Here is a 15464-nt window from a genome sequence, read left to right as displayed (position 1 = left end):
TTCGCGTACTCCAGTTTAAAATCCCTGGTTTTAATTTTTAAATGTTTGCAGAGGAATATAATGAACATTGTTTCAAAATATCACTACAATACGATCATTATTCTAGAAGTAATCAAATGCACAAAAAAGACTTTTTTTCTATTGAAACTGAAATCGGCCCGGATTCTAGTGAAAATAGTCGCGCACATTTCCGGACATGGGTGAAAACAATCCACGCGTCAAAGCGGGCGGTAAGGTGTTAATACATTATTATTTGTATAATTGAAGATAATTAGCTATTAAGCTTGGCTATATCTCAAATAAATAAATAAACAAATAAAACCTTTATTGTTTCAAGACTACAATCACACATCCTATTCACATCTAAATATTATGCATTATAATATTTTATTTTTGATTTTTACACTTTTGTTCATTTTTTTTCTCTCTGATGTATTATTTTCCTTTTGTTACTTTTTTTATTATTATTTTATTTTACCATGTTTTCCGCTTTTGCTTTTTTCCTCTATTTATATTTTACTTGTTTTTATATCATGTTTTTATATCTTTATCAAATGTAGGCCATTGTGGCGCATTAGGTTCTTCCTGTAATGCCACAATGTTCCAAAACTATTAATAAATAAATAAATAAATAATAAATAAATAAAAAATGTGTTGGTATTTTTAATACATTTTTAATTTAAGATGATACGGTCACATGATCTGTTTAAATCTAAAGTGTAATTGCATCTATCTCATGACCGAAATAATTACTATCATGTCTCGATATACATTTAAGGGCTATTTAGAAATCAAGTATTAAAACTGCCGTAAAAATACGTAATTATTATTACGTATTTAAATTTATAAAAAGTTTAGGGTTTTTATCGATTCTTTACGCTCAGCTAGCGTTATGACACACACATAAATATGTATATCATTAATATGGACGATGGGGATTACATTATTCTGCCTATCCTATGGAATAAAAAAAAAATATTATTATGATTATTATTAGTGCTAAATATATCTAAGCACAAACATTTTTATATTTTATATTAAAACGCAAGCATTGTATTTTTTATTCTTCAACCATTTCTTGGTTTCAAGCCAGCCCAAACACCATCTTTAGGAATCAAAGTAAGCGATTTGCTATTGATTTTTATGAGGTTTTGAGTTTTAGCGGTCATCACAAAATCGAATTTGGACAATAATTGAAAAATGATACTCTTAGTTATCATTAAAGCATATCGAGATCCTGAAATTTTAAATTAAACGCTGTCAATAACGTTAATCATACACTATTAATATTTAGCAGTATATAAAATTTACCAATGCAATTTCGAGGACCAACGCCAAATGGCAGAAATGAAAGTGGATTAATATTTGTTTTATTTTCAGTGGAAAACCTTTCAGGATCGAATTTTTCCGGATCAGGATAATATTGAGGATCGTGATGAATCGCATGTATCGGGATTAAGATTCCCTCCCCTGCTTGAATCTAAGGTTAAATACTTTAAAATTCAATATTGAACACCCAATATTATATTGATTACTAAAACAATTAAAAGCTTATATTATTCATACAGTAAATTCTTTATTTGAAGAATTGTTAGGAGGGGGAAGATTGAATGATCGAATGCATTTTCTATCTGTAACAGGAACTGGTGGCCACTTTCTTAACGCTTCTGCAATTAAAAAACGCAATTTAATTAATAATTAGCATTTTTTTTTTAGAAATTTATGCTTTCTTTGAATTCCAAATTCGTTAATTAATTTGAATTTTCTTAATGCATTTCGTGCCTCTCTTCTTTGTTGTTGTTGTTTTTTTTTATACTTGGTCTGTATAAGACTTTAAGTTGTGTTTTTGACGGAAATTTAAGTTGTGTTCATTTTGACATAAGATCTCAAATGTACAAAAATTCCTTGTCAAAAATCATGTTTTAAAATAATAATATATAAAGGGCGGCAAAAATAATTTTTGCCCAGGGCGGCGAAAAAACTGGATCGGGGCTTGGGTACCTGTACATAATACTTACCACAAACTACCATATCCATATACTTCATTTGCATTAAATTGCTATAATCTAATCCGTCTCCTTTTTCAGCAATCAATTCATCAATCTCAATTTGCAGCGTTTTCTGAATATCTGGATTGACAGTTAGCTTGTGAATTGCAAAGGTAAGCAATGTTTTAGTAGTTTCAAATCCAGCAATGAAGAATACAAGTGCTTGCGCTACAATATCATTTTCAGTCCACTCTACAAAATTAATGCACTTGTATTATATTAAATTTAAAACACATGTTGTGGTGAGTTCTAAGTAAAATATTGAAATTGATCTGTTAAAATTATCACCAACCCCTCTTATTGGTTTGTTTTCCAATAGCTGATTCCACAACGGTTGCAAATCCTGCATCATTACTTTCATTATGTGAAACGTCATATTTCAAAGAACCTTTCCGAGCTTCCATTAGCATTTGAATCATATCAGGTCTAGTAATTCCATTTTCTTCCCTATATTTCATTGTACCCGATACTAAATTACGAAAAAAGTCACTCAATTTCTTTGGAAGAAACTGAACTCCACTTATCTGAAAATATACAATGTTATTTTTGTCAGAAACAGGATGGTTAAATTATAACATATGTATATGTATGTTTAATATTTTCAATACTCTAATTAAAAATGGAAACGAAAAGTAAACGATCAATTTGAAGAGTAGAATTCCAGTCAGGTCATATGTCTTTATCCCCATATTGTAAAATTCATTATGTCTTTCAATCAATGAATTGACCGTCACTCCATAAACAGTCGATGCAATTACATCATTCGTATATCTTGAAAAAACATCCCCCATTTCAACTTCGATGAGACCCCTTTCTTCAAATAATTGATATCGTTTGTTATATTGTAGTTATACACATATTTATTACAAATTTATGTAACATACCTTTGTTCTCAGATTCACTCATTTTGCTCGAATAGAAATCAACTATCTGTTTTCCAGTTTCATCAACTAACGACATCATTTTTCTCAATTTAGAACTGGTAAATGCTGGACTCACTGTAGCTCGCATGTCTTTCCATTCGTCACCTGGCCAGTGATAAAATTTAGTTTTATTATTATTTTTAAATGATGAATCTTAAATGCACCTGGCTTAAAGTGATTTATGTTACAGTTTCAGTATATTTTGACTAGTTGGAGTATATAAGAAGGCCGCAAGGAAGATGGGTGGCGAAATTTGAAAAATGTATGGGGTGAGATGAATGAGAGTTACGCAAAACAGAGACGAATGGAAGCGTGTTGGAAAGGTCTGTATCCAAGCAGTAGATGGTGAATAGTTGTAAAGGACGACAATGATGATATAAAAATATCTTTTAAATTCTAAACTTTAGACTCTAAAGCAGTGGTTCTTAACCGGTGCACCGCGATGTACTAACTAATATAATTTAATGTAACTGTTTTAAGTTAGGATGTAGTATAGAACCAGTGGTTCTAACTTGTAAAAGGTTAAAAATATTACCTGTAATGAACAACAAATTTCTTCCAATTATGGGATCGAAGCTTTCATCAATATTTGCGGCGTGACTTGGGAAATTTTCGAAATTCCTAATAGTCACATTTTTTATGATTTCCAAATCTTTTAACATAATAATACCTTCATTGACTGCCATAAATCCTACATACCTGCGTAATTAGTGTGATATTATTACACGAAATGTTAAAATTTAATAAATGATCCATAGACGCGGCGATTTTTCAGACAATCAATTTTGCAATTTAATAGTAGTTTTCAACAAACAGAGATCGGTGTTGGGTGGATGCTTTTCGCACAAAAAAACTATTGTAAATTATTAGAAAAACTATGCGTTTTTTTCCATCCATCCAACGCCGATCTCTGCTCATAATATTAAAAAATGTCGTGATAAAATTTTGGTAACCAAAATCTCGTCACCAAAGTTAAATTAAACAAAACTTATAAAATAAAATTTGAACAAATCGCTACGTCTTTATTACCATACGTACAATACATATTAAGATTTATGTGTATTAGCTATATATTTACATATATGTACATAGAATAGAAAAGATGACTCACTTTTCATTTGGAAAAGCATTGTATACTTTAAAAATTAAATCCATAAAATGCTCTTTGCCTATAAGAGTCTGAAACGTATTTCCCACAATCGGAAAATAGAATGGAATATTTTTTATTCCTCTTCGTTTAAAATAACCATTTTCCCAATATCCGTATGCAGAAAATATAACAACAAAGCCTATCGCTAATAGAAACGCGTCCCACCAATTAAAAGCCATTTCTTCAAATTTAAAACTATTTTGAATCAAGACTTTAAGCTACTAAACGTGGCGTGACGTTCGCAAAGATTTTATTTATCAACTAACAGAAAATTTTATAAAATGGAATAATAACCCTTCCACTCATACATAAAATTAAACTGCTCTGACCATACATAAAACTAACTTGTCCTTAGGGTGACCATACGTTTCGTTTTGGCCGGGAAAATTGTTTAATTTGTCCCATTTTGTTCCTCCAGTGATGCACAGAAGAATTTTATTACACATATAATAAGAGAATCCTTGTTTTCAAATAGAGTGGGTAAAGTCTACCCAATGAATTAGTAACTTGTAGTAACTTATCCTTTTTGAAAATAAATTTGATGATTTCCTTGAAAATGGATTGATGAAATTCTTCCTTTTATCTTTTATATTTTCTCTTGTTTGTTTTATTTTCATCTATTTTAAATATTTTTAAATAACTGTAGAATACAATATTATATAAATTTATTTTCTTCTTTTAAACGAATGTGGATTCTGGTAAAATTTATATTAGTTACTGAAAGAAAAAATGAAATTGAACGAAATCAAAACTTTCAGTTGGACATAAATTTTACAATTAAATAAAACCAAGAATATGTTTTTGGAATATTTGTAGTTATTTTCTTTGTTAATTTGATACGTTTCAGAAAAAAATTAAAATCAGAAAAAATCGCCTGGCTATTGTCAATTACTATTGTCCTACAAAGTTAGAGAGCAAAAAAAAGGTTGACAATAGAAATTGACAACAGTGAACCCATTTTTTTGGGCAAAAGCACTCTGTGCGCCGATCCTTAATTATTCAAATGTTGTAAATGCATTGTTAAAGGTTTGCCGAACCTTTTTTACAAAGCATTTACAACAAATTGAACAATGAGCGGCGCGCTTTGGGTCCGTACTCTAGTTATTACATATGTACACAGTGGCGGACTGGGACTGAAATCAGTGCATGCCAGGAGTCAAAGGGGGCCCCACCCAGGGTTAAAATAATTTGTCCCCCCCCCATATAACAAAATTTTCTTCTTTCCATCACGCTAAAAATCAAGGGAAATTTTTTTTTTTCAAAATTGGGAATAAACAAATTTAGGTACAAGAAAAATGGCAAAAGCAAAATAGATCCATAAATTATATTGTATATTTCGTTTTAACCCTTGTCCTAGGTAAATATAATGCATCATAAAATAATGCGGCATAAAAGCGGCTTTTACTTTCGGTAGAAAACAATCAGGGACGTCATTTCAGCTTTTTCTTTGGTGGGCAGGGCAGGCAAAGATTAGTCAAATTGAATTTTTTTTCAAAAAATCTTTTTTATATCGGAATAAAAATGGAAAATATTTTTTACCTTATTGAGTTATAAAATATGAAAAAAATAAGCTTATTTTGAAAAAGTAATTATAAAAAAATATTATGTAAGAAGAGAAAAAAGCTTTGTGGAAAAAAATTTTTTTCCACAAATCTTTACATAGTCAACATTAATCGACCATCAAACTGATTCTCCAAAAAACTATCAACTAACTTAATTTCTACCGACTGTCTTGTCACTTTATCTATGTACATATGTACGTCAAAGCACATAGCAGCGATTATTTTATTAGTTACCCAAAAGTAACATACATAAGAAATACACGTAGCATTCATAGATCCATAGTATCTCATTAATCATTAAATTCATAATATTTTCTAAATTCACACTATTCCTTAATTTAGGCGAGTGCCCCCCTATGGCCCCCCCCCCAAATTACGTCCCTGAAAAAAATGCATAATATTATCAATTAATGTTAATCGAAAATCGGGATTTTGGGGAGGGGGCCCCTATCCTATATTTCTATTTACATGGATGTGTCTAGATTAGGAATAGATTTTATATTCGGAAACTGTTTAAAATTGTGTATTTAAATCTTACTATATCATCGAAGTATAATCAAATGTTATTTTGAAAGTATGAAGTAAATTTAAATCGCTGGTTTATGATGAATCATCCTATCAAAATTGTTTTAAGCAATTCAGTTTATATTATTCACGAAAATTTGTTTATTCCCATTTTTATTTCAGTAGTTAGTTGTTACATAGGTATTGGTATATACATAATCTTGAGGTTGGAATAGGCCCGGCAAAAGGGCCCACGCAAATGTTGAAACTTACATTTCAAGCCTAATAAAAAAAGTTAACCGATCCTTGGGCTGTTAAAGCAGGTATTAGTTATTTGTGTATATCGTAAGAAATTTGTTTTGTTGAAATACCCAAACTTTTGGTCCTAAAGTTGCAATATCTTATAAATTTTTACACACGTGAAATAGTTAAAAAGTTATTTAATTTTACTGAGGGCCCATATTTTCTAACAGATAGTGGGGCCCACATGCCATCGGGCATGTTCGCTTGTATGGCCAGTCCGCCACTGTATGTACATACATAGTATGTATTCAGTTTCCTTAATGCAGTGACGCACAACCTGCGGCCCACCGTTCGCATGTTGTCTGAAATGACGTATGTTGCCCTTGCCGCCCAAAATGATATACTTAATTACCAAGTGTTTTATTGAATGTGAAAAATATCTATGTCAAAATCAAATAAAGAATCTATCTATACTCGCTGACAAATTTTCGGAACACTGTCGTTTAAAATTATGACGGTATAGTTCGGCATTTTTGATTCTTTTGAAAAAATTTTTTTTCATTAATAAGCATTTTGCATTAATAAGCATTTTGCTATTAATGCTTAATTGAAGCTGAAATTCGGAAAAGGTGCTAATAGATGCTAAATTCGTAAAATACGCGAATAGATGCTAAAATAACAAACAAAAGTGAAATTTGCATAAAATTTATAAAATTAATAGACAATTTAGAAGGGTCTTCCTATCCCTTTGCCCATTTATTATGTGAAAAAATTGAGGGGATAAAACAGAGCTTGCAGTTTAGACGGTGCTTTTCCTGTCGAAACCAAGCAAATGCTTTTGTCTACTACTGTAAATAAAAGAAGGCAGAGTTGGAGCTATCTATCCAAAAGGCTACTCAAAAAATCGTCTCAACACTAGACAAACATTGAGTAAACTATTCAATCCATCTGTGGCAGGTGGAAAATCTAATATTAATGTTAAAGAAACAGTTTTGTTTTTTAGAAACCTGCCATTGTTTAATGTAGTACATATTAACGGAGGCTCTATGTTTGGAAGCACTTTTTTAGACAATTAATAGAGAATATAAAAAGTGAATCCACGCCAGATATATTGCTTTTATTGATGGCAACAAAAATTAAATATGAAGAGTTTGGTTGTGCAGCTCTAAAACCTATTTGGTGTCCCGTCAATAGTGAGGATGCTGAAAGGTATTTTAGCAAATACAATATAATTGTTATCGATCATCGCACGAATCTCAAAAAATAATCTGTAGAAATATGCTCCATGTTGAGTTTTAATAAATTTTAATTGGTACTATAATTTTATATTCATATTTTTTGTCTTTGTATTTTTATATTCATTTTTTTTCATTGTAATTTTAATTCCAAAACATTTTTGAATTTTTCTATTATTTTTTAATTGTTGTGTTGTCTTTAAATTGTATATATGTATGTATATACATTTTATTAAAATTCATTCAATTTTTTATTATTTAAAATTAAACTATTCATAAAATCGATGATAAAATTGAACATTTTTAATGCCCTAAAACGGTAAAATGCGAAATGAAAATGTTAAAATTGACAAAAATATATGCCCAAAATACGTGTCTCTATGTAGTGATAAGCTAAAGAAGCTGACCTCTAACTTATCACCTTCGCGCTCTAAAGACGCAATATATTTATTTTATATGGCATTTTAATTTTAATAATTAATGTACATACATATGATAAACATTAAACTTCAAGGCCTCTTCACGCTTGGATACATAAGTAAAAAATATTTTGCATCTATTATTGCCTTAATTTTTAATATTCATTTCATAAAATAATCACTTTACATAAATTATTTAAAATTTTCTTTGGCACGTCATAATTGCTGCAGACGAGTTTCCATGGAATGCTATTTCTAATATAAAAATACGTATATTTTTGAAAAATTAAACTTTATTAAAAATATTTATATAATTAATACACATATATAATACTTCTTAAATTATAGCACATACAATGTAAACTTTTTCAACAATTATTTCTTGGTTGCAAACCGATCCAAATACCATCTTTAGCCTGAATTGTAAGTAATTTATTATCAATAATCACGGGGTTTTGAGTTTTGGCGGTCATCACAAGATCGAATTTGGACAATAATCGAAAAATTATAGTCTTCACTATCATTAAACCGTAACGAGACCCTGAAATTTTTTTTAATTAAATCAGTGAGTAAGCATAATTTTTATTAGCATTATTAACATATGATATGTAGGTATATGTGTGTAATCGTTACCGACGCAATTTCGGGGACCAATGCCAAATGGAAGATATGCAAGCGGATTGATATTTTTTTTATTTTCGTTGGAAAACCTTTCTGGATCAAATTTTTCGGGATCAGGAAAGTATTGAGGATCATGATGAATCGCATGTATCGGAATAAAAATTCCTTCTCCCGCTTGGACCTATATAAGTATAAATTTAAATATGTTTTCAGGATTCCAATATTACATTATATATGTACATATGCAAATTATATGAATAGTCTCAGGCGGTCGATAGATGCTTTTCAAATATCAATAGACCACTCCATTAGTGTTCAAAGCAAGGGAGCAAAAATCAAGATTTTTCTAAGAAATTGACAATAGTGAACCATTTTTTTGCGAAAAACATCCATCATACGCTGATCTTTGATTATGACAAGCAGTGGTGTAGTCGGGCCAGGTCGGGGTAGGTCGCCACCCTGGTACTTTTTTTTGAGCCAGGTCACCGCCCTGGCACTTTGATTGATATGAAAATTGTTTTATGAGTAAAATTAAAAAAAATATTTTGGTTAATATTAATAGCACTTGAGATGAGGAGAATATGAGGCGACTTAATTGAAGTATTTAAAATAATAAATAATCATCATAGTTGTCCTGTCCTATGTCCAAACTCATTACGTTCAATGGAAACACTCATCTTAGAGTTCACACTCCCAGACTCCAAAAAGAAAAAGCGAATAAATTGATCAGAGATTCTTTCTTTTCAAACAGAGTGGTTAAAGTTTGGAATAGTCGTCCCAACAATGTAGTAAATTCTGAAAACCATAATATTTTTAAAAACCAACTAGAAGTCTTTTTTAAACTTGAAGATCTTCTTTTCCAATATCTTTTCTATATTTTTGTTTTCTTTTAAATACGTTATGTTACGGTCCCAGATATTTTTATTCTTTTTTATCTTTTGGTATTTTCTCTTATTTCGCTTTTTTTTTTCTCTTACTTCGTATGTTTACTTTTTTTCTTTTATCTTATTATTGTTATAGATTTTATTTATTTTATTTTATTATTTATATTAAGTCAAACCGCATCGGCTTTGCTGCCTTCCCCATATATAATTAAATAAATAAATAATATTTAATTTATGTATACCAAATATTGGTCTACATCACGGCATCGAAAGGTCGAAAGATCGAAAAAGCAAATATCGGTAAGCAAAGATCGAAAATTGAAAGATTGAAAGTCGAAAGATCAAAAAGAATGTATGCATGGTAAACGGTACTATTTATATATAATATATATCAGTGGCGTGCGGTGAAATTATCTCTCTTTTTGTCGTACAGCCTTGCTTGATGTGCGCGGGCAGGATACGGGAGGAAAAGCCTGTTCCTTTTGATGTGGTGACGGTTAAGACGGAGGGGGGGGGAAGAGGGTCATAAAAATTAAACACCGCCCTGGTTCTTTTTTATTTAGCACTACACCACTGAAGACAAGGGTAGTTGATATGAGAATAAAGAACTGGAAATGAAAATGATGATGATATATGTATGTACATATCTAAACATAGCGTACCCGATGAAATATCATCGCATGGGTTATGGCATATCAAGTTATTAAATAAATAAAAAATTAAAATAAATGTGTCGGTGCTGTGTTCAATCTGCACGCGGTCGTATTTTTTTTCAATGCCTTTTAAATATATTTAATTTAATATGAAGAAAAAGGTAAAAACTACATAACTTCCTACATACATGTAAACAATATAAAACACCAATAGAAAAATTAATTAATTAAATAAATTTTTAATAGATGGCGGTTAATACTCAGAAACTTAGCGCCATCTATTTGCCTAGAGGAAACATTGGTAGCAAACAGTGTATATGGATGTTTTTTTCTTTTGTTATTATATTCGTACGTTTTGTTGGCATGCATATGTATGTCGAATCGAAACGACTATTATAGTACGGCGAGCGTTATCTTACACAGACACACAGACAGACAAGACACACAGAATAGCGATATTATATGTGATTTGTGATATGATACTAAAAAATATACAAATATTATATTATCCTTACAGTGTAGCCCTCATCTGTAGAATCGTTAGCGGGAGGAAGTTTACACGGTTTCAAGCATTTTCTATCAGTAGCGTGGACTGGTGACCATTTTCTCAATGTTTCTGCAATTTAAAACACATTTTAATTAATAATAATTGATTTTTTGAATTGTTTGTAGAATGTCGTATCTACTTACCACAAACTACCATATCCATATATTCCATTGACATTAAATCGAGATATTCCAACGTATCTCCTTTTTCGGCAATGAATTCATCAATCTCAATTTGCAACTTGTTTTGAATCTCTGGATTGACAGTGAGCTCGTGAATTGCAAAGCTGAGCGTTGTTCTAGGAGTTTCGTATCCAGCAAGGAAGTATAAAACAGCTTGTGCCACAATATCATCTTCAGTCCACTCTGCAAATTTTATAAACTTGTATTAATACAAGTTTTGGGTAATATGGAAATGTTCTCTGCGTTAGATCGAAATCTAAAATTGTCACCAACCCCTCTGAATGATTTGTTTTCCGATTGTCGATTCCTTCACTGTTGCAAATCCTGCATCATGTCCTTCGTTTTGTGAATCGTCATATGCTAACTTTCCTTTCCAAGCTTCCATTAGCAATTGAATCATATCATGTCTAACGATTTTATTTTCTTCCCTAAGTTTTATACTACCCAACACTAAATTGCGGAAAAAACTTTTCAATTGTTTTTGGAGATATTGCACACCAGTTATCTGGAATTATGCAATAACATGTACGGGCTACTTATATTATAAATGGAATAGTAAGATAATAACATGTTGATAATTACTCTTATCAAAGCTGGAAATCCAAAGTAGATGACTAATTTTAAGAGTTGAAGCCCTTTTATTTCAAACAACTTCAATCCCATAGTGAAAAACTCATTGTGTTTCTCAGTCAAAGAATTAATTGACATTCCAAAGATAGTGGATGCAGCCACGTCATTGGTATATTTTGACAAATTCTCTGCGATTTCAACTTCAACGAAACCCCTTACTTAAAATTGATTTACATTATTAATTTCATACACATACATACATATTCAACAGTGTAGATGTAGATTATATTACCTTTGTTCTCAGGTTCATTCAATTTATCAAAATAGAAGTCAATTAGCTGTTTTGCAGTTTGGTCAACCAATGAAATCATATTTTTTAATTTAAAACTGGTGAATGTTGGGCTTAATGTGGCTCGCATATCTTTCCATTCGTCACCTTTTCAACAATAAAGTTAATTTTTAGTTAAACGCTGATCAAAAGTGATAAAACATTAACAATTAACGTGCCACCTGTGACGGAGAAGATATTAGAAGAGCCAAAAAAAAAAAACAGTAAAACAAGACAAATTCAAGTGTTATCAACTTTACCAGCAATGAATATCAAAGTTTTTCCTACTATGGGGTCAAAGCTTTCGTCGATTGCCATCATATGACTTGGAAAAGATTCGAAGTCCTTTATACCTATCTGTTTTATGGTTTCCAAATCTCTTATCATAATTAAACCATTGTTGAATTGCATGAATCCTACATACCTACGAAATTATCATCATATTAATTGTATGTTAGAGCTCCTTAAGATATTATTATTTAAATTACCTATTAATATAGTACGTAAAATATAAAAATATCACTCACTTTTCTTTTGGAAAAGCCCTGTATACTCTTAAAACCGATTCTACGAAATGCTCTTTAGCCAAGGAATGATTAAGTAGATTTCCAACCAACGGAAATGAAAATGGTACATTTTTGATGCCTTTTCGTTTAAAATAACCACTCTCCCAATATCCGTATGCAAAAAATATAACAATAAAACTAGTTAATAGTAGAAGCGCATCCCACCAATTGAAAGACATCTTCTGAAAACGACTAAATTATTAACGAGTGATTTAATTATTAATAACTAAGTAAATTTGGAAGAATAAAAACCTAAAAAAGTGAGGTTGTAACCGTCACGTTCGCACAATCGAACTTTGTCGACTAAAATTTACTTGGTCGACCAAAATGTACAAACCTGTATAAAACGGCCTTTAAAAAACTGCTTTTTTTTATATGCTTCCATACAGTGGCGTAGCTCGAAATTTTGGGCCCTGATGCAAATATTACGCAAGGGCCCCTTGATATTTTTTTTTAAATACGAAATGAAATAAGTTTAATATTTTACATAATAAATATTCATATAATAGAGACAATAATAAAATATTTTAGAAATAATCTCACAAATTTTAATTTTTGTTTCTTGCTTTCATAATCACTAATTAAATTTTAACTTCTAATTTTGCCGCTTATTTATGTTCAATGGCCAACAATGCAAGATTATTTTGATAGAGCTTGTTTTTAATCATTTTTAATTTACTGAAAGATCTTTCAATACTCGCCACTGTTATTGGTAAAGTAAAAAAACACGACAAATTCCGAAAATTCACTTTCCAAACAACTGTATTTTGTTATAAGTAAATATGAAAATTGTTTTATGGTCATGTTTTCAGTGAAATCACTTTTCAATAATGAAATTACTTGAATGAACTAGTCATCAAATTGATCTGAGAAAACTCCTGGATATTTTTTCCTTAATTTTAAACAATTTTCTAAAATATTTGAATTATGATGAATTCATAATATTGCGAGGTTCAAAAAAACTGAAATAGTTTTTCACTGACTGCATTCCTTGAAAGCGACTTTTAAGTTGAACGTTTACCTTGTTAATAATATTATAAAATACATTTAGACTGAATAGTTATTCACTATTGAATCTGTAATCGGATGCTAACTCATCAGAATGACGTTTAATGGTATTTTGACGTTTGTTTTCAAAATCATCTTTGAGCCCCACTTCCTGCTTCTGATTTTATTTCTTCGTAATGATAATACGTAACTTACTAACGTTCCCATATATACGATTTGCAATATTTTCGTACTCGAGCGGCTGCACGCCTCATTTGTAATTGACCATACATAACTAAATGTGTCATAGCTTATATATGGCATCAAATATGATCCATATTATATATATATATTATATCGTGTGCTATCGTTGTGTCTGGACGTGTTAAATCGTTCGCATTCTACCATGGAGGATATTGCTACTATAAGCCAGAGAATACTCGCGGACCTTTCAAAAAAAGGATCTGGTGCCAATGTCCTTACCAAGGACAGGGTGCGATACATCAGCGACGAAATTAAAAATATAGTATCCATCGCACGCGTCGCTTTTGATAACCTGGCCTCGCTAAAAATCGCTGTGGAGTCCCTCCAGACTATCCACTCTGATGTCGGTGAAATAAAGAGGATGATGTGTCGTCCCTTTCCAGCAGCTCTGGCTCCAGCTGTTTTTGTCGAACCTACGACTCTGCAATCGGGCGAGGTAACATTACGAGAACTCTCCACACTGTCAACTGAATGTAACAATACTACAGTACATAAACAAACACCTGTCAGATGCCCGTATGACGTTATAGCGGCATCCTCTACCGTTTCACCTCCGCCTTATTCAGCTTCAACTTCACTCGCGTCTGCTTTAGCTTCAGCATCTACTCCTGGGTGTGCTACTGTTTCTGCTTCTACTGTTTCTGTTTCTGCTTCTCCTCCTTCTCCTATAAAACCTGCGAAATCTTACAGTCAGGTCGCAGCGCTATCTTCTACTGCTTCACCTCTGCCATCTTCAGCTTCAGCTACACTTACATCAGCTTCTGCTTCAACATCTGATTGTGTTCCTGTCTCTTGTGCTCCTGCTTCTGCTTCTACTGTAGATCCTTCAAATTCGTTCAGTCAGGTCGCTGGGACTTCTTCCGGGAGACTGTCATATACTCGTGGATCTGCTGCACCTGATAAAACTTTACAGGTGGCCAATATTCCGAAATTGAAGAATGTACACGTTTTTAATCTGGCAAATAACTGCACTTGTGATACTGTGAAACAGTTAATATTAAATAAAAGAATCAACGTTTCTCAGGTTGCTAAAACTGACATGTGCACGTAATTTAAAATTAGTGTAGATACTGAAACTTTTAATATAATTATCAATCCTGAATTTTGGCCTATGGGTACTGGCATAAGAGAATGGTTATTTATCAAAAAAATCTCTCCTTCCTCGAAACCGATCGCCCAAACCCGTGACCCGTAACATTAAACTTTATTATCAAAATGTGCGGGGTTTAAATACAAAACTCAAGGAATTCTACAACAACGCCGCTTCTAGATCTATTGACGTCCTTGCTATTACTGAAACATGGCTAAACTCATCTGTACATGATGCCGAAGTACTTGACAGCAGTTTCAATATATATCGCCATGATAGATCTGCCAGAGGTGGTGGTGTTCTTCTAGCAGTTAAAAATGCAAATATTATTTCGGTTGAAAGACTTAATCATCTTGAGGACATTCATGAATGTGTATGGCTGAAACTAAGATTTGTTAACATTCCTTTTTTTTATATATATATGTACTATTTGTTTTCCACCAAGATCTCCACCAAATATTTTTAAGCGATTTTTTGATTTAATTATATCTAATTATTCACATTTAAGTAATGGTCGCATTTTTATATCTGGAGATTTTAATCTGAATTCTTCTAACTGTTTTCCTGATGACCTTAATTTTTTTATATCTTTATTCAACTTAAAACAAATTAATACTATTCGAAACTCTTTTAATAATTCCATGTTGGATTTTCTATTAACAAATTTAGATTGTCAGAATATTATTAT

At 31.3% G+C, this 15464-nt stretch overlaps 2 protein-coding genes across 3 annotated transcripts; both read right to left on the bottom strand.

Moving 5' to 3' along the window:
- Window positions 1–309: 309 nt before the first annotated feature.
- On the bottom strand, window positions 310–4385 carry LOC143919344 (cytochrome P450 9e2-like). Of its 2 annotated transcripts, XR_013261223.1 has the most exons (10): window positions 4083–4384; window positions 3507–3670; window positions 2933–3076; window positions 2657–2862; window positions 2341–2572; window positions 2019–2240; window positions 1567–1667; window positions 1312–1480; window positions 671–1237; window positions 310–585 (listed from the first exon to the last, which is right to left on the bottom strand). XR_013261223.1 is itself a non-coding variant. In XM_077441615.1 (9 exons), exons 1-9 carry the CDS (start codon window positions 4298–4300, stop codon window positions 1068–1070), a joined length of 1626 nt encoding a protein of 541 aa, XP_077297741.1. In that variant the 5' UTR covers window positions 4301–4385; the 3' UTR covers window positions 657–1067. The 2 variants fall into 2 exon arrangements, 1 of the variants encoding a protein (XP_077297741.1); XM_077441615.1 differs by lacking the exon at window positions 310–585 and having other exon boundaries at window positions 657–1237; window positions 4083–4385.
- A 3979-nt stretch (window positions 4386–8364) lies between these two features.
- LOC143919343 (cytochrome P450 9e2-like) lies at window positions 8365–12741 on the bottom strand. The gene is made up of 10 exons (XM_077441614.1): window positions 12688–12741; window positions 12397–12617; window positions 12130–12293; window positions 11834–11977; window positions 11554–11759; window positions 11245–11476; window positions 10933–11154; window positions 10758–10858; window positions 8718–8886; window positions 8365–8625 (listed from the first exon to the last, which is right to left on the bottom strand). The coding sequence occupies exons 2-10, from the start codon at window positions 12612–12614 to the stop codon at window positions 8453–8455; spliced, it is 1629 nt and encodes a 542-aa protein (XP_077297740.1). The 5' UTR covers window positions 12615–12617; window positions 12688–12741; the 3' UTR covers window positions 8365–8452.
- Between the last annotated feature and the right edge of the window lie 2723 nt (window positions 12742–15464).

The sequence above is a fragment of the Arctopsyche grandis genome, chromosome 11 (genome assembly GCF_051622035.1).
Source record: "Arctopsyche grandis isolate Sample6627 chromosome 11, ASM5162203v2, whole genome shotgun sequence".
Lineage (NCBI taxonomy): Eukaryota > Metazoa > Arthropoda > Insecta > Trichoptera > Hydropsychidae > Arctopsyche > Arctopsyche grandis.
This window is presented reverse-complemented; position numbering and strand designations above follow the sequence as displayed.